The following is a 24,265-nucleotide window of genomic DNA, read 5'->3' as shown; positions in this document are numbered from 1 at the left end:
TGTATCTTATGTTTGATTTATAATTAATGTAAACAACTGTGAAGTGTTTACTTGTTTTTGACTCATGATAAATTATGATATACGGCAAATATTTAGAAAGGAACAGGACATATCAATATTAGACTAAGTCTACATAATACACAAATCAAATGCAATTTAAATAATTATATCACATTTCTTACAGTTCTAAATTGTTTTAATTAGTTCTTCAGTTATGTATAAATAATAAAATTGAGTAAGTACCTAGTTAGATTAAGAGCAGCTGGCATTCCAGCCGGAACGAAAAGACGGCAGCGGTGTCCACATCCACTGCCCCCACACCATGTGTACCACGATCCAACACAAATCACCACCCGCACTCGGAACTAGTGTGTCAATGTCAACGCAGTGTCATGGTTCACAGATTCTAGTTGACCCGAATATAGATAACGATGACGCAAAACCGTTTGGCAATTTACGATATGGAACTTTCCGACGACCAAGGATTAGTGACAGGCCAAGAAAACAAAGGGAAAGGAACTTGGTCAGTCGAATAAGGAAAAAATGTGTGACACAGTTCGCGGAGATCGTGGATTTAGGGGAGCGAAATAGGGAGCGTGCAACAGGGGTCGGTATGGGGTCGATAAACTTTGAGCTAAAAAAATTGGGGTCTGCCGAGCTAGGGATCTGGCGGGATGTGTGTATACGAGGGTAGATACGCGTGTCGCGTGACAGCGCGAGGCGATCGTTCGGTGCGTCGCTCCGAATTCAACTGCCGTACGCGACGCGCGTATTCGGCTGCAGTCACTCTTCGCTAGATTCGAGCGCGTGGCGGCGTTTCGCCCCCGCTAGCCGAGATAACACCCCAACGCCATAATATCTAATTTAATGGGTAAAATATCTTTTGAATACAGCATCTTATTGATTTTAATTAGATCTGAATTCTAGAATTAAAACTCGTGAAACAAAGGTCTAATCTATTAGTTACTTCATGCAATAACGCTGCTTTATTGACGTAATTACGAATAATTAAATAAATGTGCAATATGGCGAAAAGCGGTGGCCTGGCAGATGTGAATTCCGGTGAGCCAACGGCCTAGAAAACACCATACCTAAAACCACTCGAATATCGGCGTCACCGAACCGAATTCGATTTGAGATTCAGAAAATCGACAAGAGGAAAATAAGCATATCATATCTATACGACTTTCAGTTTAGAAATTTGAATATTTGAATACAATATGTACCTACACAAGAACAGAGTGTATTCTTTTTAATAGAGACTGTAAGTAGTGTTATTGGGCACTTTCTTGTGAAAATATCCTTTAAGGTTAGTTTTAACTTTTAAATTACTTACTTAGATAGGCTAGATCCTAATGTTAAATTGTGTGTTTGTGCAGAGACATTTAATAAAAAAATACAATATGTAATACTTTATAAAAGAACCAAAGCCGTCGAGGTAAACTCGGTACAAATTGATTAAATGCATTATAGATTTCAAGCACAAATAATCACAACTAATTCCTAACCGTTTTTTCATAAGCTCTAATGAATTTTTTGTATAGAAATATATAGACATTGATTTCCTTTCTAGAGGACATCGGCCATTTTTGTATGAAGTGTTTGTAGCAAGTCAAGAATGAAATATCGTGAAATATTATATTCGACGAGAAACATCTTTAGCAATTTTTATTTTAGTTGCCATCCAGCCCACCCGCGACGTTCGCAGGATAAATATAAAGTTTCTATAGCACAAAGCACATTTACTGTTTTTTAATACAGAACACGATTAGCTTACTTATAAACTCCTTTTAACAAGTTAATGATTTTACTTATGAACCCGTTATTTATATTTATCAAAATCCGTCGTATTTTTCAAAACGATAACAAAAGAAATAAACCTTTTTTAAAATTGTCTGTCAAAAAGATAATGGTATTATGCCTCCGTGGTCTTTAAAGTACAATAAGTATTCACTGGGTCTGGGTTTAATTCACGGAGAAACAAAAATTGTTTTATGATAGTAAGACTAGTTGGTTCGACTTACGGTCCTTTCAGAAAAGAGCGTACCTACCAATTTATTAAAGGCTGGCAACGCACTCGCGATCCCTCTGACATTGAGAGAGTCCATGGGCGGCGGATCACTTAACATCAGGTGACTAACCCTACTTAGGCTCTCAAAAAAATATTAAACAATATATATTTCTTTGATTTTTATAAACACTTCGTTGCAATAATACATATTAATACTTTATTATATACCTATAATTAAATAAAAAGAAGCGCAACTGTCGGCTTTATCGCTTTCGAGCGTACCTACTCTACGAGGCAACCACTTCAAAAAATTTACAATATTAAACATTGGGTTACGCTACAACAAATCTTTTTGAATGTTAAATTTTTCGTAAAAAATTACGTTATTTTTTTCGTAAAATTGACACAAATAATGAAAATTAACAATCATGTCATTGAATAAATGTTGCAATCTTGCACGAAACTCTTATTTATTATGATTATTTTAATTGAATGACTATTGTTTTTTGTGTCAAGGAGTCTTTTGGAATAAAAGAATATAAATACACCTGTACAGCGTAATTTTACATAAAGTGTATATACCTCACATCGTGGCTCCACCTTATAGTAACGCACATTGCGTCACCTTAAGTTCTTGTGTTTGATTAACATAGTATTGACGATAGAAATGGAAGCACAAATATAGCAACGGCGATAGGTTGTTTCGGCCTATTCAATAGTTAAAGAAATAAAACCAACGGGATTCATCACACAGATGTATCTTCACAGATTCAAAGTTAAGCAAAATGCTGCCTGTCCTTGTAACGATACAGCTGAAAAGACGGTATTACATGTCCTGACAGACTGTCTATGTATGGCTGGTTACGACAGGTACAATACTGAACAAATGCTATTTTCCTCATGATAATATCTATACCCACATAAGTTACTAAATACCTCCGACGAAAACATAGTCGGGGAGTGTAGCTAAAGAAAAATATGTATTACCGTATACCTTCTGGTCTCGGTCTCATCAATAACACAGAACAACATAAGGTTTAAATAATAAATAAATAATAATCTATAGACGAAAAATATGGCACAGAGCGCCCCAATCTTTTTCACAATAATACCAGTATTTTTTGTTCATTACCATTTTCAGCCTAAATTAGGAATTATTTTAGTTTGATGTGCTTTAAAAGCGTGTTTTTTTAAACTATTATTTATTTTTAATTTTTTAGTTAATTTTTTTAATTTTTTTTTCGGATTATTACATTGTCATCGATCTTTGACAGGTGCGCAAAGTTTGAATTAAATCTGTCCGTTAAAAGTGGGTCAAAATGGAGTCCGAAGGAGTCGGTTACATACATACATACATACAGGTGAAGCTAATATAAAGCGTGTAAAAAATCCGTATCACCACTATCTAACAATAAACCCTGTCTAATAAAATCAGCGATCGAACGTTCGTTTCATGAAATTGAACGCGACACAAAATATTTGAACGTAAATCTAAAATTGGCTTCGAATTATTGCTTTGTTACGCGAACATTGTTAGTATGTGCGAACGATAAGCGTATGACCCCGTATTCAAAGGATTTATTATTAAAAAAACATATTTCGACCAAAGAACTGGTCGGCATTGCATTATATTTTAGCTGTTTAGTTTAGTATCAAACAATAATATAGATAGACCGTAAACAATGTAAATAAAAACTTTAATGAGGCGTTCTGGTATTTTTGGTATATTTTTTAAGACAGTAACTAAGTTTGAAATGGGCCAGTGGGAGGTGGTCTGATGGAGTTACAGTTAAAGACAGGGGAGTATCTTGGATATACTTGGCGAGGACAGAGAGAAACGGAGCCCTCTTACAATTAAGGATTGACTAGAACAAAGTTTTTTTATTTTATAATTTTTTTATTTTTTTTCTTTATATTTTTCTACGCCTGATGCGAGACATTTAATACATTCGTACATGTTGATAATTAAACGCATAATATTTATTTTTTATTTATTTGTTTATTTATTTATTTTCTCACAAAAACTTAAACTTAGGACATAAGCAAGTGACAGTTATATTCTTACTTCTGTTAATGGAAAAAGCTAGTCTGTGCCTGCTAAAGGTAAGAGTACCTGTGTTACAGGTCATCAGGCCTCCACCACTTCGGATCGACAGAAGATCTTATACAATACAATACATTACGATATATAGAGGAAACCACATGGGGTATGTGTGTATGTGTAAATTATGTGTATGTGTGTGGGTGTGTGTCTGTGTATGTTTTATATAATATAATCAATATTTAATATTACACGACTTCAATAAGGGAAAATGACTCATAAATTAAACAAAATAAGATCGAATATTGCATAAAAAAATCAATGAAATCTAGAAAAGAGATTTTCCAATAAAACCAATTTCTGCACTTTGCATCAATAGATTACTCGCAATTTAAGTACTGATTACAGGTAAAATGACAATGTACAATGATTCGAATTTCAAAAGGAAAACGAAACAATACATTTGGGTCATGTTTGCGATTCCATTTTGTCTTTTGAATAATTTTAATGGACGGTTTTGTATGAACAGAAATTGTACAAATTACTTTTGTTCAAAATATCTTCACATAATTTTTTATATCTTTATAAAGCTAAAATAAAGACTTAATTAATTTCAAATATAAAAATGTCAAAACACTACGAATGTCTCCTATAAAAAATATTTTTTCTTTACTTTACTTTCTTACAATATAAACAAATCGTCATGATCGTAGAACAATGTCGGATTTGAAAAAAAACCAAAATCCACTTTTTATCATATTTGGATACTACATTGACTAAATATTACAGCTACATTGAAAAAAAATCCATGTGTTTTAAATTTCAAATTAATCACTCGATAAAGTGAAGAATTTGATAGAAACATGTGATTTTTCTAGAAAACTGTGTAATTTAATGTTATTACTTTTATTTTGTTTCAAAACAAACCCTTTTGTTTGCTTGTATGCCAATTTTCATCATAACAGAATATAAATTAAACAGTTATGACAAAAAATAACATGATTATATTAATTTGAAATGGCTGCCCTGTAAAGTTTACTATTTGTCAGATCCGTCACTATTCTACGACTATGACGAAATGTTCTGTGCATTAGAGGCATTATTAAAAGGCAGTGAACGTTTCATTGATAATATCATTTTGTATTATATTTGGAGCCGGCAACAAAATCATAAAATCTTTAATTCGTATCAAGTATAACATCGAATATGGAAATTATGGTGTGGTTTGACCATAACGACCACACTATTTGTATGAATTTAAGTTCTACATAATCGTAATATTGTGTTAAACGTTTATTGCAGAATAGTGTTAGCCTAGTGGATTCAGCGTTAACTTATCCCTGAGATTGTAGGTTCGAACCCCGGCCACCAATGAACCATGTAAAAACTCGACGGTTTTGCCTACTTACTATTTGAGAACACAAAAATTTAGATAGCGAAATAGATGCAAAAACTCGACGGCTTTACCTACTTACTATTAGAAAATACAAAAATTTAGATAGCAAAACAGATACACTGAGAATCTGAGGCCCAGACCTAAAAGGTTGTAGGCACTGGTTAAACATATTTTCATCTACACGTGTTCTTTTGTATGTGTTTCTCTTCAATTATGTAGATAGATTAGAAAATACTTTAGCACAACTAACAGTAATGTCAATATCATCTCATGATTTTTCTACTTGCCAACTTTTTAGTAGCATACCAACTTCCGGAACATTTTGCTATGCTTCCCTATATAGAGGATGTTCACTTTGCCAGTGTACTAAATGAAACAAAATTTTGAATTTTTATATTATTTTAATTTTTTCCAATTTCTTCCCTCTATAAAAATTAAAAACCTTCCTCAGAGGAATTTCAAGAAGGAAACGAAAAATGCCTCAAATTGGTCTAGCCGAGTTTTGTCCTAAGCAACATGTTTAGCGATTCATTTTTATTTATATTGATTAAGCGTACTACAAAAAAATAAAAATATATTAAATAACAATATTGCTTATCTATGAATTGTATTACCAAGAGAATTAGATATATAAAACGATAATTTATATACGGGCCAGGCAATCCTAATAATCTAATTCTTGGAAGTCAAAAACGGAAAATTACACTTCCGTAAGTTTTTTGTGAAGTCCGTAAAAAAATCGACAACTCAAAGTAATTTATGACTGCTCAAAGTGTTGGTACAAAGTTAAATCGAATTTATGAAATATTAAAATACGATATTAATAAGGAAATAAAAATTTTGCTAAGCAGCGTAATAAAAAACGTTGATAAAGAAGACTTCCTATATTAAAAATTTTAGTTTGACGGTATGACGAACAATATTATCATTTGAAATATACAATTAAATGACGCAATTTGAAGTGCTTTTTGTACAAATAGATAGGTAGAACAAAACTTAATTATACAGTCTCAGACTTAGATATACAGTCAAAATCTGTCTAGCTAAGACGCGACTCTAAATACTATATCTATCTTTATATATGCGTGGAGATATGAGTATAGAGAGAGTCTAATGAGAATCAATATAATCGAATCATTAATCCTTAAATCATAATGAGCTAATATGAGCTTGTGTGTCTATTACTTTGAGGCTTATGATTCATTACTTGGTGCCAACTTGGTGTGGTGAAACCTATAAACCCTAAGATTAAAGAAAGCCCCGATACTTTGACAATATAAAGGTGCCTCTACAATATGAATCATTTGTATATACATATTTTTTTAAATACATACCTATATCATTTGACATTGAATCTCACTTGGTTCCCGTCCATTCGCCCTTGATTTGAGAACTGGCAGTAAATGTAAAATTAGAAGCATTTAGCAATTAATATGTATTTTTTATTGACGTTCATAAGTGTACATTGTGTTACCTAAATGAATAAATGGTTTGACTTTGACCATACCTCGACTTTTTAAACTAAGATCCCTAATTAAGAACTTATACAATTCAAAGGTGAATTTAAAAGTTTATCAATCACGCTAATCATAATGAAGCCTAAATTTTTTCATACTACACGTGACTTAAAGTCAAATTAATTTGTTGTTAAAGTTTCAAATTTCGAATCAAAACTACATTGTACATATCTTATGAATTATATCTAACATTTATTTAAATTTAAGTCCTAAAACCGTTTCCTAAATGTTCTACGGAGTTAAAAAACTAACCTTTCAATATTAAATAGAACCATTTTCATGAACTTCTAGTTAAGATAGCAAAATAAATTGTAAGGACATTCTAGATCGATGGACGTAATAGATGAGCTTTGGAGTTCCAACATTACACGATAAAATCCAGTGATTTTTTAAAATTTGGAATACTCTATATATACGGCAAACAAGGTATAGCCGGTATGAAGTATTTTCGTACCAATTCGACTTAGGAAAAAAGCGTACCAATTCTTAAAAGACCGACACCGCACTCGCGAGCCCTCTTGCATCGAGTGTACAATCTCTGTGTGTTCTATAAAAATAGCCCGAAAAACATAAATATTGATTAATTATGCAATTTAGAAAAAATTAACTGGAAACATCATTATACGTATAGGTATATATAGAAATATATATTAAAATAATAGTTTTTGTTAGATAAGTAAGACGTAAAATAAAGTTTAATTTTACATCAAATGAACTACTTTTTCAAACAAAAACAGGAAAATATTAATTAATAATTAATGTAATAACGGAAAAACCTTCCAAGAGGTTTATTATCTAGGTAATAATTATGCTTACTTACGTCAGAGCTACGTCTAAACACAGCCTTTTTTAATTTTGCTTCATATTCAGACGGCTAAAGTACATTATCGTTTTTTATGGGACAGGAGGCAAACACGCGGGTTACAAAAAGTTAAGCGTTTACCGCTGCCCATGGACATTCGAAAAACAAACAAGTGCGTTGCTGGCCTTTAAGTTAGTACCTACGTTCTTCTCTTGAAGGTCCGGTTTCCTAAATACCTGAACTGGCAGCTGTCACCACAAAGTGCTGGTGGCAAGAAGTGCGAGCGAGATTTCAATGTTTCTTTGGAAAAAAAAGCTATTACGACTCACTATAAAACAATGTATTAAAAATAAACTTTCTCAACTCAAATCAAAATCATGTATTCATATTATAGGTAAAATATGTACACTTATGAACGTCAAAAACTAAATACATTAAATGCTTCTAATTTTACATTTACTGCCATTTCTCAAATCAAAGGCGTAGAACGAAAGAGAAGAACTGGCAAACTCTCTTCCACTCTTAAATATCCAAGTTTTTTGTTTTACACTATGTTTGTAAGGAGCTGAAGAGCTGAGCTGAGAATTTAAGAACGATAACAATATATTATTTCAATACAGTCACTCCTCAAGAGCGGTATCCAACAGAATTAATCATTTTATACGATAGTCAAAAGAATCTATACAAACACGTCGACATATGCCCTTGTATAATTTACCTCCAACCTTCAAGTCCACTTACAATTTGAGTATACCGAGGTGGTATTGCGAAAGTACGCGCGTGAGGCGCATACGCACGTCACCTGACCATTTGCATTGACGTTTTAAATGGATTTACATTTCCATGTTTAGTGCTATTAAGTCTAACATAAATTTTGTGACGATATCTTTAAAAAATAATTATTTTATCTTTGATTTAACAGTGTTTTTACTATAACTACTGTCAGCGTGTGGTTGTAATTGAATAATCATTTACTTGTTGAATAAGTTTTATTGTTAATATAGCAGAAAATACAATAGGTAATAGTTTATCAAAGTTATCAAAAAGGAAGTTCAGAACGAGTATAGAGTATAAACTCATAGTAGTGCAGTTCGCAAAAGAACCACAGACTACACAATATAGACAAAGTAGAACGCGCCAATTTTATTTTTAACAACTACAATAAAGAATATCAACCATTCGTTTACATCACACGACTCATCGCAAAGGAAATTTGTTATCCAATTATAATTTGTGCACTCACCGGGAATCGAATACGATAATCCATTTTAACGAAATCGCTTAACCGTGAGGCCAACAAAAGAAACAATATATAATTATCTAGTTAATTAGGACTTTATAAACATGATTCAATTTTGGGACATCGAATGGCGGCCGACAGAACCCCAAGGTCCTTACTGAACTCACAACCTGGTTGCAAGAGAAAACCCGGCAGATCGAGGCTGCGTTGGTAGGATGGAGTTGTCAAGGTCTTCGAAACAAAAGGGGTTCGAAGTTGGACGCAAGAAGCACTACATAAATTGAGTAGGGTTACAAGGGCCTGTATAGCCATTGATGACGATGAATTAATACGATTCAATAATAAACCTTCAATAAACTGAATTCCTCCGCGTATCGGCGACTTTTCTACTCAACAATAAGACATTATACTTCCCACTAAACAGAATTCATTGTAGCAACTAACAAGGTTATGTACTGTGGGTGGTCCATTAGTTAGAACGTTATTATAACTGATATATAACGACTTTTATATATATGCACCTACGTCATTAGTTCAAACCTCTATATAAAATAAAAATATAGTGCCCATTAACGGGTCTTGCCTGTATATATTTCAATTTTCTTTTCTAGACAAGGAAACGATTAGCCTTTTGTCTCACACATCACAAGTAATTCAGATTCCGGATGCTATATGCGTTGAGCACAGTTCTACTACAGCAATCACCAGTTATGCGCATTTCGCTAGTTAACCTCAGTTCTGCACTAGAACTGGATATTTGTGACACGTTGGAGAATACTGACGACGAATGTAAGATGTTTTTATATTTTAAGTAAGTAACGTTTGTAAGTTACTAATATCATAATTATTGTTTGGCATCTATGCTCTACCTGTGCCATGTATTGCGCCATGACCGCTACCATCTCCTTTGCTTAATTATAAAGGGTAAAATCCAGGGTAAACGGTAGTAGAAGGAAAAGTTATGGCTTCACAACGTTAGGGAGTGGACGAGTATTGCGACTGTGGAAGAGTTGCTGCATCTGTCACAGGACAAGACACGCTTCAAGATACTGACGGCCAACCTTCAGTAAATGGAGAGATGCTATGCTGCAAATAAACAGGTCAAAATTCCAGAAGACTTAGCGGTAAGTATGACTTCTGTATATCATAAACGAATTGGATTTTGACGTGCAGGAGATATTCTTTCTAATTGCTCTGCATCAAACTCCAGGTCAAAATTCCGTTTACCGTGTTAATTGCGCAGAAGAAAAAATCCATTACTTTTAGGTCGGGATTCAAACTCACTATTCGTCCACACGTTTCAGTCAATATTAATAAGAGTTAGGGAAACAGTCGATATTTGCATTTGTTTATCGAGCTATTAATTATTTTTAATATATACGTACAATTTAGCTGTCAAAGTTTTAAAATTTATTGCCATTTATTTATTTTTACCTATAATTCTTTCAATTCCATACATACCTTATCCATTCTTGTGCTCATATAAGGGCTTAATGCAATCGAATACCTAAGACGACATTTTTAAGAAAATTAATTCAATATCATATATAGCTAAAGTAAATACATTAACAGGGATTCTTATGTATGTTATTGAATACAGAAGGACGGATTAACTTAGAAGTCATTGTCTTTCAAATGAGAAAAGTTATTAGAACAATGTATGTGTAATAAATCTTATATGTACATATATAAAATTCTCGTAAATAATAAATAATAAAAGTCACAGTGTTCGTTCCCATACTCCTCCGAACAGCTCGACCGATTCTTATGAAATTTTTATGCATATACAGTAAGTCTGAGAATCTTTCAAACCCCTAAGTGATAAGGGGCGGCCTCCCCAAAAAAAAAATATTTTTATATTTTTAATTTTATTTATTAGATTATTTTTTGTTTTTATTTTTTTATGACACAGTATACAAAAAGACATACAACCCCTACGATTCACACCTCTACGATCAACCCCTTTTTTATTATTGTATATAGTTATTTTTATTGAACAAAAAAAATGATTCCTAGAAATAATATACACTGGCAAAACAAACGTTTGCCGAGTCAGCTAGTATATTAATGAATCGCAAAATATGTTGCCAAGCGCAAAACTTGAAGACAGCTGGACCAATTCGAGTAATTTTTTCTTTCCTTGAACTCTGAGGAAGGTTGACATAGAGAAAAATTGGAAAAAAGGCTAAGTAGAAAAATCATGGTAAGGCGAAACGAAGTTCGCGGGGACAGCTGGTTTATATATAAAAATGAATTGCTGTTCGTTTATCTCGCTTAAACTCTACAATGACTGCACCGATTTCCCTAATTAAGATCTTTAAATATTTGTGGAGGCTCAGGGAAGGTTTAAGGTGGGAAATAAAAATACTGAAAATGACAATTGAAATCTGATAAAAACTGTTTCTCGCTGGGAAAAATTTGATGTCTTTTCATATTGTCATATATTTAAAGATGCATTCACACACGCCGTCGACTTTTTGGGTCTAAGACATGCCGGTTTCCTCAGGCTTTTTCTTTCACCGTTCGAGCGAATGTTAAATGCGCACATAGAAAAGTATTCCATTGGTGCAGTCGGAGATCGAACCTACGACTGAAAGCCACTAGGCCAACAGTGCTCAATTTAGTAACACCGAAGTTTATATATAGAATAATAGGAAAAACTCATTTTTGAAATGATGAAATGTCTGCCTATGTCATGTAGGCGGTTTGGGTGCCCCAGCTCTTGTAATTGTTGTAATTATTGTTAAAACACGTGTTCAACTATCATAAATTATCGTCAATATCAAAACGACAAGAAACTATTGCGGAACGAAGCAATTGTCTACAAGTCACCTAGATACAATTGATCATTAATTGTCTGTCGACAACTTTCAAATTAATGCACTTACAAGTTTAGCTATATATCTGGGGTCATTGCGATATCTAAAATCAATGTAAATGTTTAAATGTTCATTTCTTACGGAGTGTCGTTAAACAATTGTTATTGGAAAATACAGATCTAATGCTTAATAGATCTGTTCCTAACACTACACAGATTAACAAAAATCTAACTGTCGCCGCACACGGGCCACATGCCACAGCCACAAACGCCGCCACGAGAAGCTAGAAGCGGCTACAAAGGTAGCTGAAGCGCGCGACAGCTACTTGTGGCCGGTGGTCGAAACTTGCGGTCGGTGGCTGCTACTTTTTTAACATAATAATCATGATGGACTCTGACGAAGAAGGTTTAATTGCGCTACTTTTGATAAAAAGACGTCGTCGTAGAAGACGAAACCGTAGTTATTGGATACACAGAAAGACATTAAATATCCCCTCACCACAACAGGTCGGTAATCGACAACCATTGAACTATACATGAGAAGCATTTGGCCTCAGTGAAAATATGATGAGGCCATATTCTGGAAAATATTTGGAAAATTAAAAATAAAACTATCACTTTTTGAATCCCAAATCGCAGGACGGGATTGCATCTCTGATATAAATAATTCTATATCCATATTTATCTACCTATATGAAACACAGACTACGTGCGTGCGTTACCGTCGACTTCAGGTTAACTGAGGTAAGGGAGAGAGGGGCGCGGAATCGCGCGAGTGGCGTGTGGCGGCTTTTTGTGTCGGCGTTTAGTGGCCGGTGCGAGCCACAAGAAGCAAGCTGCGACGATTTGTAGCGTGTGGCCGCCACCGGCGCCACCGTGTGCGGCGAGTCCATATAAAATGTATGAAAACTACAGGAAATATGCCAGTGGCGGCGTTTTGTGGTTGTGGCCGGTGGCCCATGTGCGGGGACCCTAAGAGTATTCTTTGAGTACCAACAGCAAAAAAAATGAAATTATAAAGCAACGAAGTAAAATTCAAAAAACTATTTGTTTATTCATATGTTATAATTTATTTTGTATACAACATTTTTGAAGCAATTAAATTTGTTTCATCTACCTTTATCTTTTCACGTCCTCTATAATAATTACAGGCTTAATTTATTACGTACCGTAGGTACAGGAAAATGTTTTACTGAAAATAAATAAAATAACAATGCTTCTTTTTATATGTAGCAAGCGGCTTCGTTCGTTGTTCGTTCGTGTGAAAACAGGAAACACAAATATATAATATACATTTCTATTCATATATATTTTCCTGTGTCATCACAGGAATTGGAGCTTGTTAATGGCCAAAGGATTTTAATACTATCATTTGTTTCATTTTTCCTTATGTACGCGCGTAAGAAGTTATAATTCTTTGGCATTATTAAAAATAGTTTTTGATTGCAAGCAAATAATTAATTACAATTAAATAATCAAAGACTGGAAAAGGAGTCATTATAGTCAATAAAGTTCAGCTTACATTTGAAAAATTAAATAAATATTTATTATTATTCTCTTACATTAAGTGTAACATAAATTCTATTATTATTCGAATGTTGTTTTTAAATTATGTCCAATGCCGTAGCATCTTCCGTGGGCAACTTCATTCTGTTAATTTTGTGTCACAGTTCGCGCGCATCGTAAAATTTCACTCTCATCAATTTTTCATAACGCGCCTAAAGAAGTATAACTTCAAAAAGAAGGTCTACATTTTCTTTTATTGTTTTCGAATCAAGGGCGTAAAGCGGGCCAGAAGACCTAACAAGAATTTCTCCATCTCCATACATTTTTTTATCGCCATGTTTTGTACAAGGATTATAAGGAACTGCAACATAACGCCATGCTTGCCATAACATATTGAAACAAACTTAATAATAATATAACGCAAAATAGAACCACCCGTAGGTATGTATATAAATTCAATCGAAAAGCAATCCATGATATATGTTAAGCCACAAACAAAGATAAGTAGCGATAGTTGACGAATTGTATAACAAAAACACTTATAAGAATGTTTAGAAACAAAAATGATTAAATTAATACATAACAAACTATAGATCATCTAATAAAAATATCACATAACTAGAATCTAGAGTAAAATAATATATATTCTAAAGTATATAGAGACGACCAATTAATTAATAAGGTTTGTATGTAATTGATATATTAGCAACATTGTCAGACAAGTTCAAATATTGCCTTTAAGCGTTTGTTTAATATCCAATTAGGTTCTACCTGCTACTGTCAAAAAAATAATATATGTATATGGTTTCTATGCAAGGACATAATAAACATATATATTATTTTTACATAGTCTGGTTCGCTATATCTTTGCTGTTTAATATGAGTTTATGTTGAGGACCTTTTTGCTTCGACATTAATATTTTTTAAATGAATTTTGAGAATAGGTTGAACGTCCTAGACGTAACCAAAGACTTGGAGCTGCTAGATGGTGACCGCGTCTTGGTTCAAGGGCGTTGGGTGAATGCCACTTGTTATTTTTTGCTTTCAAAACTTAGCCTACCAAAACCGGACTTGGCTTGTATCATGTCAACTGTGTCCGAAAATCTACCCTTAATATGTTTATTGTTAAGAGGTTTTAAGAAACATATTGTCTACGAGATCCCGGTAAAGCATGAGCATAATTTTTTTTGTCTTTTAATGCATCTTGTCACCTATTTTATAACCACCGATTTCTTAATCCATTATTCTCACTGTGTTTACGATTCTACTACGCATTCGAAATATTAAATAAAAATAAATATATTCGCTCGTTTTCTATATATTATAACGATCCATTTCGTCACAGTCGTAGAATAGTGACGGATCTGACAAATAGTAAACTTTACAGGGCAGCCATTTAAAAATAATATAATCATGTTAATTTTGTCATAACTATTTTAATTATTAATATGTTAATGTTCAATTCTACAATAATAAAATATTTTTGTAAGGCAACACTGTTTTTGTTAAGATGAAGTTTTGAGTTTGTTCTGTACTTTTATTGTGTGCTCTCGCCAATATATCACTAACTTTGTGCTTTTGTGATAATAAACATTTTCTTTATTTTGAATGCTGCTTAATTATTTAACCCTAATTTAATAGGTTATGGGCCCAGCAGTGAAATGTTTATTCTTTCGTTGTGAAAGTTTCGGGATGTGATTGTGGTTGTGGTTAGAGAGCACACGTGTTCATGAGTTTGGTTTGGACTATTGTAAACTAAATATGACTTCACCAGCTTCAAATGTTTTACCGGTCGGTGTTTTTGGTGTTAAACCATTTGATGGACAAAATTTTGCAAATTGGTTTTTTCGGATAAAATTGGTGTTGGAACAGAACGAAGTACTTTATGTAATTACAGAGGACCCTCCTGCAGATACCAAAGAGTTAAAAACTTTCAAAACCGCTGATGTTAAGGCAAGGTCTATTTTGATTGGTTGCATGTCTGATAACATCCTGATTTTAATAAAAGATAAAACTTCAGCAAAAGAAATCGTGGACACTCTGTCAAAAACTTACGAGAAAACCGGAATGAAAAGTGTTGTGATGGCACAGAAATCATGGAGAAAAATGGAATATAAGCTCGAGAAACCTCTTCAGGAATTTCTTCAAGAATTCGAGACTAGGGCAGCTGAACTAAGGATGGCTGGTGGTAAGTTAGAAAATGAAGATGTCATACATCAGTTATTGGGCGCCATGCCACCCGAATTTGATTCAGTGGTTTCCGCTCTTGATATTTTATGTGGCAGTAAGCAGACTGAGATAACTTTGGATTACGTAAGAAATACTCTTTTAGCTGAAGAAGAGAGAATATTGAAAAAGGAAGGGTCTCAGCCTCACAACGCATTTTCTTCTAATAGAAACCAAGGTAATCCATTCTCAAATTCAAAAAACGTTTTCATATGTTATTATTGCAAGGCTCAGGGTCATACGAAAAAATATTGCCCCAAGTTAATGAATCGAAATAAAGAGAAGGCAGCTGCTGTAGAGGAGGATTTTTCATTTTTTACTTCTGAAAATTCCAAAGTAAACAGAGAAATGTCGCTGTGTTCTGACCAGTTGACGGACATTGTTTTTGTTATTGATAGTGGGGCTAGCTGCCATCTTATACAAAATTGTTTTAAAAAATTTGTCACTAACTTAATTGATTTGGACATGGAAATTAGTGTAGCCAAGGCAGGGGAAACTATAAAAGCTGTAAACAAGGGTACTATTTCGTGCTTGTCTGACTTTGGTGACACCATACGGATTAATGATGTTTTGGTATGTAATAATCTTTCGTTTAATCTATTATCAGTTCGAAAATTAGAAGAAAAAGGATGTAAGATCATTTTCGAGGAGTCAAGTGTAAAAATTATTTTCAGAAACAAAATTTTGAAAGGTCAAGTATTTGGACGTTTATATGTTATTAAGCTCAAATTATTATTAGAAAATGCCAATGTTTCAACTATGAATAATGAATTGATGCACAGGAGAATGGGGCATTCTTCTAAGTATCCAGTTACTATGTGTGACATATGCATTAAAGGGAAACAGACCAAGCTTCCTTATTGTAATACACCAGAAGAAAGAAAGCCTTCTAGACCTCTCCAAATTGTTTCATCGGATGTATGTGGTAAAATATCACCCCAAACGTATGATGGCTATAATTACTTTGTCACGTTTATTGATCATTATAGCAATTTTTGTTGTACATATTTGTTAAGGAATAAATCTGAAGTTTTTCAAAAATTCAAATCATTCAAGGCTATGGCGGAAGTTAAATTTGGACTATCAATTGAAAACCTACGTTGTGACAGAGGTGGTGAATATGTGTCTAATGAATTTGTGTGTTTTTGTGATTCAGAGGGTATTAGAATAAGCTACACCATGCCCAGGAATCCTTCACAAAACGGAAAAGCAGAACGGATGAATAGAACCATATTGGAAAAGGCGAGATGTCTTTTATTTGACAGTGATTTTAAGAAGGATATGTGGGGTGAGTCAATTATGACAGCTATCTACTTAATCAACAGATTACCTACTTCTACACTACCAAATGGTGTAACGCCTGCAGAAAGATGGTATGGCTTTAAACCTGATTTAGGTAAAATTAAAATATTTGGTTGTCCCGTTTATTCATTGATTCATGAAGAGGATAGGAATGGAAAATTGTGTGAGCGTTCTAAGAGACTATTTATGGCAGGGTACTGTGACAATGGTTACCGATTATGGAATCCAAATAAGAGGAAAATTGAATTTGCTAGGAATGTAATATTCGATGAATCTAGGACAACCGATTTGACAAATGAAGGCCAATTTACTAATCCCGATACTGTCCAAATTCCTTGCGTTGACCACGAGACCAAATCTGAAGTCTTTCAGTCTTCAGATGTTGAGCAAGTTTTGCAGCCTATGTTGGAGGATGAAGATTTGCCTATTTTAGAGGATGAAGATTTTCAATCAGACAAGAATATTGACACTGTTAAGAAGACCTCAAGAATTAGAAAGCCTCCAAAGTATTTGGAAGATTTTGTAACCAATTTTGCCTTTGATGCATTAGCTCTATCTGCATCATCAGATCTAGATGTTCCCAATAATTATACTGATGCAGTTCAGGATGCGGGTTGGAGACAAGCAATTGATGAAGAATTAAAGTCATTGGAAGACAACGGTACTTGGGAGGTGGTGGATTGTCCCAGAGATGCCACAGTAATCGACAGTCGGTGGGTTTTCACTACAAAGATCGTCGATGGAGCAGTTATGAAGAAAGCGAGGCTTGTTGCAAGGGGCTACCAACAACCCTCACTTGAGGATGAGAACATCTTTGCACCTGTTGCGCGTCTTACCACGCTGCGGGTCCTGCTGGCTGTTGCTGTTGAACGAGGTTTGCATATCCATCAACTTGATATTAGATCAGCTTTTTTTAAAAAGTAATTTGCCAGTGTCTGTGTTTATGAAGCCTCCTGAGGGGCTTAAGTGTGATGATGGAAAAGTGTTAAAATTAATAAAAGCTTTATATGGTCTTAAACAAAGCCCAAAAGCATGGAATGATTTTGTCAATGATATATTTATAAAAATCGGGTTTTCTAGATCTCAAAAAGATCCTTGTTTATATGTTAAGGGATCAACATTTATTTTAGTATGGGTTGATGATTTCCTTTTAGTATCTGAGTCATTAAATGATCTTCAAAGTATTAAATCTCATTTAATTGCTATTATTGATGTTAGGGATCTAACTTCATCGGAAGAATTGCAATTCTTGGGTATAAAAATTCTTAGGAATGAAAATGGAAGTATTATGCTTAGTCAAACCGCTCTTATTCAGAAAATTATTACAAGATTTAATATGACCGACTGTAAGCCTAGTAAGATACCAATTCAACCTAAACTCAATTTGACCAAATCTAATAACATTGATGTAAATTTTAAAGTCCCTTATAAAGAATTAGTTGGTAGTTTGATGTATCTTATGTTATGCACCCGCCCTGATTTATGTTTTTGTGTTTCTTATTTTGGAAGATTCCAAAACTGTTATGATGTAAGCCATTGGAAGCATTTGAAACATATAATTAGATACTTGAAATATACTTTATGTATAGGTTTAAATTTTAAAAAATCTGAGAATAACACTTTTGATATTTATGTTTTTGTAGATGCTGATTATGCATTTGATGTTAACGATAGGAAAAGCACTTCAGGTTATGTAATTAAAATTAATGATAATGCAATTTGTTGGTGTTCTAAGAAGCAATCCTTGGTTGCTCTTAGTTCTTGTGAAGCAGAATATTATGCTCTTGCTTTCAGTTTATTGGAATCTATTTTTCTGGAAGAGTTGATATTTGAATTGTTTAATATTAGAAATTCTATTACAGTTTTTGAAGACAATCAAGGAACCATAAAGATTGCCCAAACTATGGAAACTAAAAGATCTAAACATTTTGATGTTAGATTTCATTTTGTTAAAGATTTAATTTCTAAGGGTAGAATAAAATTAATCTATATAGAGTCTTGTGAACAGTTGGGAGACTTAATGACTAAGGCATTGTCTTTAAATAAGCTTGTTTATTTTTGTAATAAATTGAACCTAATAAATGTTTAATTTTGTATATGGTTTGTAGAATTGGGAGTGGGTGTTAATGTTCAATTCTACAATAATAAAATATTTTTGTAAGGCAACACTGTTTTTGTTAAGATGAAGTTTTGAGTTTGTTCTGTACTTTTATTGTGTGCTCTCGCCAATATATCACTAACTTTGTGCTTTTGTGATAATAAACATTTTCTTTATTTTGAATGCTGCTTAATTATTTAACCCTAATTTAATAATATTCTGTTATTATGAAAATTGGCATACAAGCAAACAAAAACACGGTTTGTTATGAAACAAAATCAAAATAACATTAAATTACAGTTTTCTAGAAAAATCACATGTTTCTATTGAATCCGTCACTTTACCGACTGATTAATTTTAAATTTAAAACAGATGGATTTTTTTTAATGTAGCCGTAATATTTAGTCAATGTAGTATCCAAATATGATAAAAAGTGGATTTTGGATTTTTTTCAAATCCGACATTTTTCTACGATCATGACGATTTCGTTCGTAAAATTAAGTGCATTAATCTTCTAAAAACTGTAACTCAGGTATTCTAAATATAGAACGGGCTGATGCAGAATTTCGTGTGCAAATAACAAAAACAACAAGTCTACGTAAAGATAAGTCGCACCTGCGACGTGGAATAACTATAACTAGGTAAAAGCCTTTGTTCTTCCAAAGCAGGGCTCTACAAAAATTATCCTTTCTTTTTTGCCACTGCCCGAGCAGGTAGGCTGAATACAATAACACTGTAAGGGTAACTATGTTGGGTAGTTGTGTGAGGGTACAAACTAAACTTTTGTACCATAGGTAAGTAGGTAGGAGTAATATGATTGATTTATAAATTTTTTGTTTGCTTTGATTAATTGTAATGAAACACATAAGGTCAAATAATATTTCTAATTGTTTCAATTAAAACTATAAATGGTATTAAAATTCTTGGGGTTCCTTGGGGAATTATATGGATAAATATATGTTTAGAATTATTAATTCATCCACCTTGAATTTTTTAACAAAACACTACTACAAACATTTCTATGTCTCACTGATTATTTGCTATCAACTTATATCTAAAACAGTTTTTTCACCATAAATCAAAACAGCTTTGGGTTTAATTAATTGTATATGTTTTACCATTGAGCCATGACAGCAATGGGTACCTAACTTATAATTGTGATAGCAAGGCTGTCCAAATTGGCCAAGAGGGAGCAATTTGCCATAAACTAAAGGTCGAACAATCAGGAAACACTGTATAATAATATGAGCTTATGTATTACAAAAATCTTTGAAAAAAGCTATACATTAAGTGGCATTTAAATAGTATTGATAAGATGAAAATAAATCATTGTTTTATTTTAAGAGTCTTATTAAGAAGTCATTGAAGATATTAAAAGACCAGTGAATTTATATTAAATATTCACAGCTACTATAGATTTAAACAGTTACCTACAAGTAATTAAACATGGAAAAGAAAATGGAATTATCACTTATATTTTTTTAAAATTAATATGCAAAACTAAATTATGGAATAAAGTCTTTATCATAAAGGCATTCAAAGGATCATTTTTGAGCTATCTTAGAGGTCATCTGTGGGTAAAGTGACTGTTTCAAGGCCAGCAGCCAACTTAACAGTTTCCTTTGAGGGTTTTAATATTTAAATGCTACCTTTTGTTATGATAATGTATGTGACACATGTGTGGCTTAAGTTTGGAGTTGGATTAAATTGGACCCAAGTACAAATTTTAGATACTGATTTCTGCTAATTCCATTAGCAAAACCATAATGTTTGCATACAACTCAATGAGCAATTATGAAAATTAATTCCCATTACAAAACAGGAAAAATCTTTTTTTTTCACAAGGAATCAAAGTCGGGATGGGCAACATTTATGCCTCAGCTACAATACAATATTCATATAATATTTAGTAACTACTCTTGTACATAGCTATGTTTTTATTTATATATTTTTTATAAAAATCTCTTTGCAAGACAAACCAAATAATCATTTAATTTATAATGAATTATTTCTTGCTGTCCACATACACATATAGTATGTATCACTAACAGGATGTTATATTAGTTGATCAGACAAATTATGTAGTTTTAAAGTAAAAGTTGTTAATCATAAAGTACCTATCATATAGATTTCTTAATTGAATATAGTTTGAATTGGTATTTAACTAGGGACAGAGTCTTACTATGCAATTACTCTCTATAGTCAATAATAATAAATAAACATTAACTGTTTACTAATTAAAATCAATAATGAAACCAAATTAGCATAGAGTACATAAAAGAGGACACAAAACCACAAAAAGCTATTGAAGTCATAAGATGTCATTGCAAATATGTAAACAATATTTATATTATATTATTACCTTATTCAAAGGACTAAACCTGTTTATTTTAATTACTACAATTTATAATATACTCAAATGCAATATTTTATTTAATTTTAGACATTTTATCAATAAAATATATGTATTCAATTGCCTGATGCTTTGTTAATCAAAATAAATAAAATTCAATTATTAAGATTTTGTTAAAATGTTTTTTAAACAGATATGACAAAGTATATTAAAAATTTAAAATCAGTTACATGAGTTACACGGATTTGAAATTGCATCAATATATTATATTATATTTTAGTCTTACCAAGTCCTCAAATGACACATGTTCCTACATTATTACTAAATTTTACGATATTTAGTATTATACTAAATAAGGTAATAGTTATTTTATTAAGAAAATACCTAAGTGGTAAAGAGGTAGTTTTAATATATTTATAAAAAAATTGTGGAACTAATACTACCAAACGTCTATTTAAAAACATTAAACCATTATCTCTAGTAAAGTAACTATAAACATTAAAATTATTTATATTTCAGATGAACATATTCTCAGTAAAATACGATTTCAGCATTTGCAGCTGTCGGATCGATTTTCAATTTTTCTTTGAAACCCAAGCGTCAGTAGAAACAATGAAACTTTTTTACCTTCGTTTTTGTGACTCCACGATGCCGCTTTAGGTTCCCAGCACGTACTACAGTTATTCACAGCACTTATCATCACAATTCTATAACTAGTTTTATACCAATTCTATCATTAAAAGATAGATTATAACTTATATATTCAAATAAAACAATATTTTAACTTAAAATACACAAGCTGGATACAAGCAAGGTTTCGAACATGACACAAAACCAGTGTTGCCATATGAGGAGTCGCAATTACCAATTAGTAGTTACACCTAAATAAAAAAGCACTCGGCATCAAATTACCAATAAAATGATTTTCAAAACATTTAACTTAAGCGTTTTATTTTGTACGCAATGTAATTATTTTATTTATAAAAAATATAAATTTAATATTTATATTTAAATGTTGATATACCGTATAGAATAATCCTCCAATTATCTACTTTTGATAATATGCTGGTTTCCGATTTATAGTTATACTTCTAGTCAGAAAAATCTTGTTTTTTATCTATTTTAATATATCTATTGTAATTAATTTAGGAATTTATCAATAAGAAAATACGAAAAACATTCTAAAATGTTAAATAAAAATCGTAAATTATTCAAATAATTTTTAATACGACATATATTTTGTTCTAATTTTTTCGATTGGGAAAAATAATGATTCTAATAATTGATAATGACCTGTGTTTTGGGTGGAAAACTTTAAGGTGGCAACATCAAACACAACAAATTAACGAAAAAACTAAAAGAGAACGACCGGAATACAACGCGCTTGCGTCAAAAAAATTTAAACTTCGGTCGGTAACGCAGTAGATTTACAGTCGGAAGAATCGGTAAAACAGTCAAAGATTGGATACTTTGACAAAAGTTATATATAAACAGCTGATGAATAGAAGACATGAGATGTATTTTAATAATATTTCTATCTTCTAATATAGTACTACTACTACTACTACTACTGAACTAAAAAGATAAATAATTTAACATGGTTATAAAAATAATATACCTAGGGGGTAAATATATATAGGGGTCTAAATATACAAACATGAAGCTAACTTATCTTGAAACAATTTCAAATATCCTCGTTAGATGTCGCTAAACAAAACATAGAGATGATAATATAAGGAAACTTGGTAGTACGTACCTTCTATGATAGATGTCGCCATCAAAAACAACGTAAGTATACTACTTGGTACTTTAAGAATTAAAAAAGACATAGTATAAATTATTGCATTTTTTCTTACATTTATGATATTCTGAATGTGTCATTGCAATTATTGTATAATAATATATGTTACTATACATTATTATTTATTAAATTCGACGAAAGATGGAGCTATAATAACCGAACGTGCTTGTCACGAACTTGCAATAATTTTAAACAAAGAACACTAATTTTCCGTCAATATTTTACAGACAGTTTAATTTCTAAAAAATATAAACACAAAGTTTTTAAGATACTCAGAAAAAAGCATTTCAATATCTCTTCCACGTGTTTGTTATACTATCTTTTACGAGCTGAACAAATGCTGAAATGTTATGAAATATGAACCACATTTTATTTATGGGTGTGCTCAATTTCATGCTTAATTAACTTTGAACATCCGACACGATAAAATTTAGTAGGTGGCCAAAGTTATGGCACCTTGCATATTTAATTATTCAAATATAAACTCTTTGTGTAAATATTCTTAAATTTAAAAATCGAACGCTTTCAAAACAATTTTTTTAAATTGAAAACATTTGATGACATAAAGTATGTTTATTTAATATTGAATAAAAACTAGTGTTTTCTATTAATGTTATATCAACAGAAATACATATGTACTGTTTGCCGTAATTACAAAATAATTTCCAATTCGCGCAGCGCCTACAGCGCTATCGGAGTAGTTTTCAAGCCCAAAATCAACACATAAAAACATTTCAACTAAGCTTTCATTGTACCGAAATTTTTCGCTGACGTGTCAACCTAAGTCGGCGAATTGGCCTCGTTTTATGGGCCACGTCAAAGGACCAAAGGGCGTAAGAACGTTTGCTTCCTCAAGTGGCCTTATTAGGACCTTTGTTGAGTTACTGAGGTTTAAACGATGTCTTTGAGATAAATTGGGTCGGTGTTTGGGACTTGATCAAAGATAAAGTACCTACTTTTATACGGCTTATTAAAGGGCTTGAAATGACTTAAGAAAATAGTTACTCTGACATCAGGTATAAATTATTAGCATTTATAGAGTCTGCGACCTTTTTACCAAACATATATTGTTTATACTTAAAACAAATAAATACATCAGTGGCGCTACAACCTTTTTAGGTCTGGTCCACAGATTTCTGTATCTGTTTCTGGTC

The 24,265-nt window shown here is 32.3% G+C and overlaps 1 protein-coding gene across 2 annotated transcripts in view; it reads right to left on the bottom strand.

Moving 5' to 3' along the window:
* LOC125060635 (protein gustavus) overlaps positions 1-22,161 on the bottom strand; it is an 89,892-nt gene extending 67,731 nt beyond the window's left edge. The window contains exon 1 of one of the 2 annotated variants that reach the window (XM_047665609.1): positions 21,938-22,161. Coding sequence is in view for 1 of the 2 variants with exons in the window: in XM_047665608.1 (XP_047521564.1) it covers positions 244-269 (26 nt within the window). In the remaining variant the exon portion in view is untranslated. Of the gene's footprint in view, positions 1-243; positions 761-21,937 lie in introns of those variants that run through there. The other variant, XM_047665608.1, reaches the window with a different exon arrangement.
* Positions 22,162-24,265: the final 2,104 nt, after the last annotated feature.

This window comes from Pieris napi, chromosome 22 (assembly GCF_905475465.1).
Source record: "Pieris napi chromosome 22, ilPieNapi1.2, whole genome shotgun sequence".
NCBI classification, from domain to species: Eukaryota; Metazoa; Arthropoda; class Insecta; order Lepidoptera; family Pieridae; genus Pieris; species Pieris napi.
The sequence above is the reverse complement of the archived record's forward strand: the minus strand, read 5'-3'. Positions and strand labels throughout refer to the sequence as shown.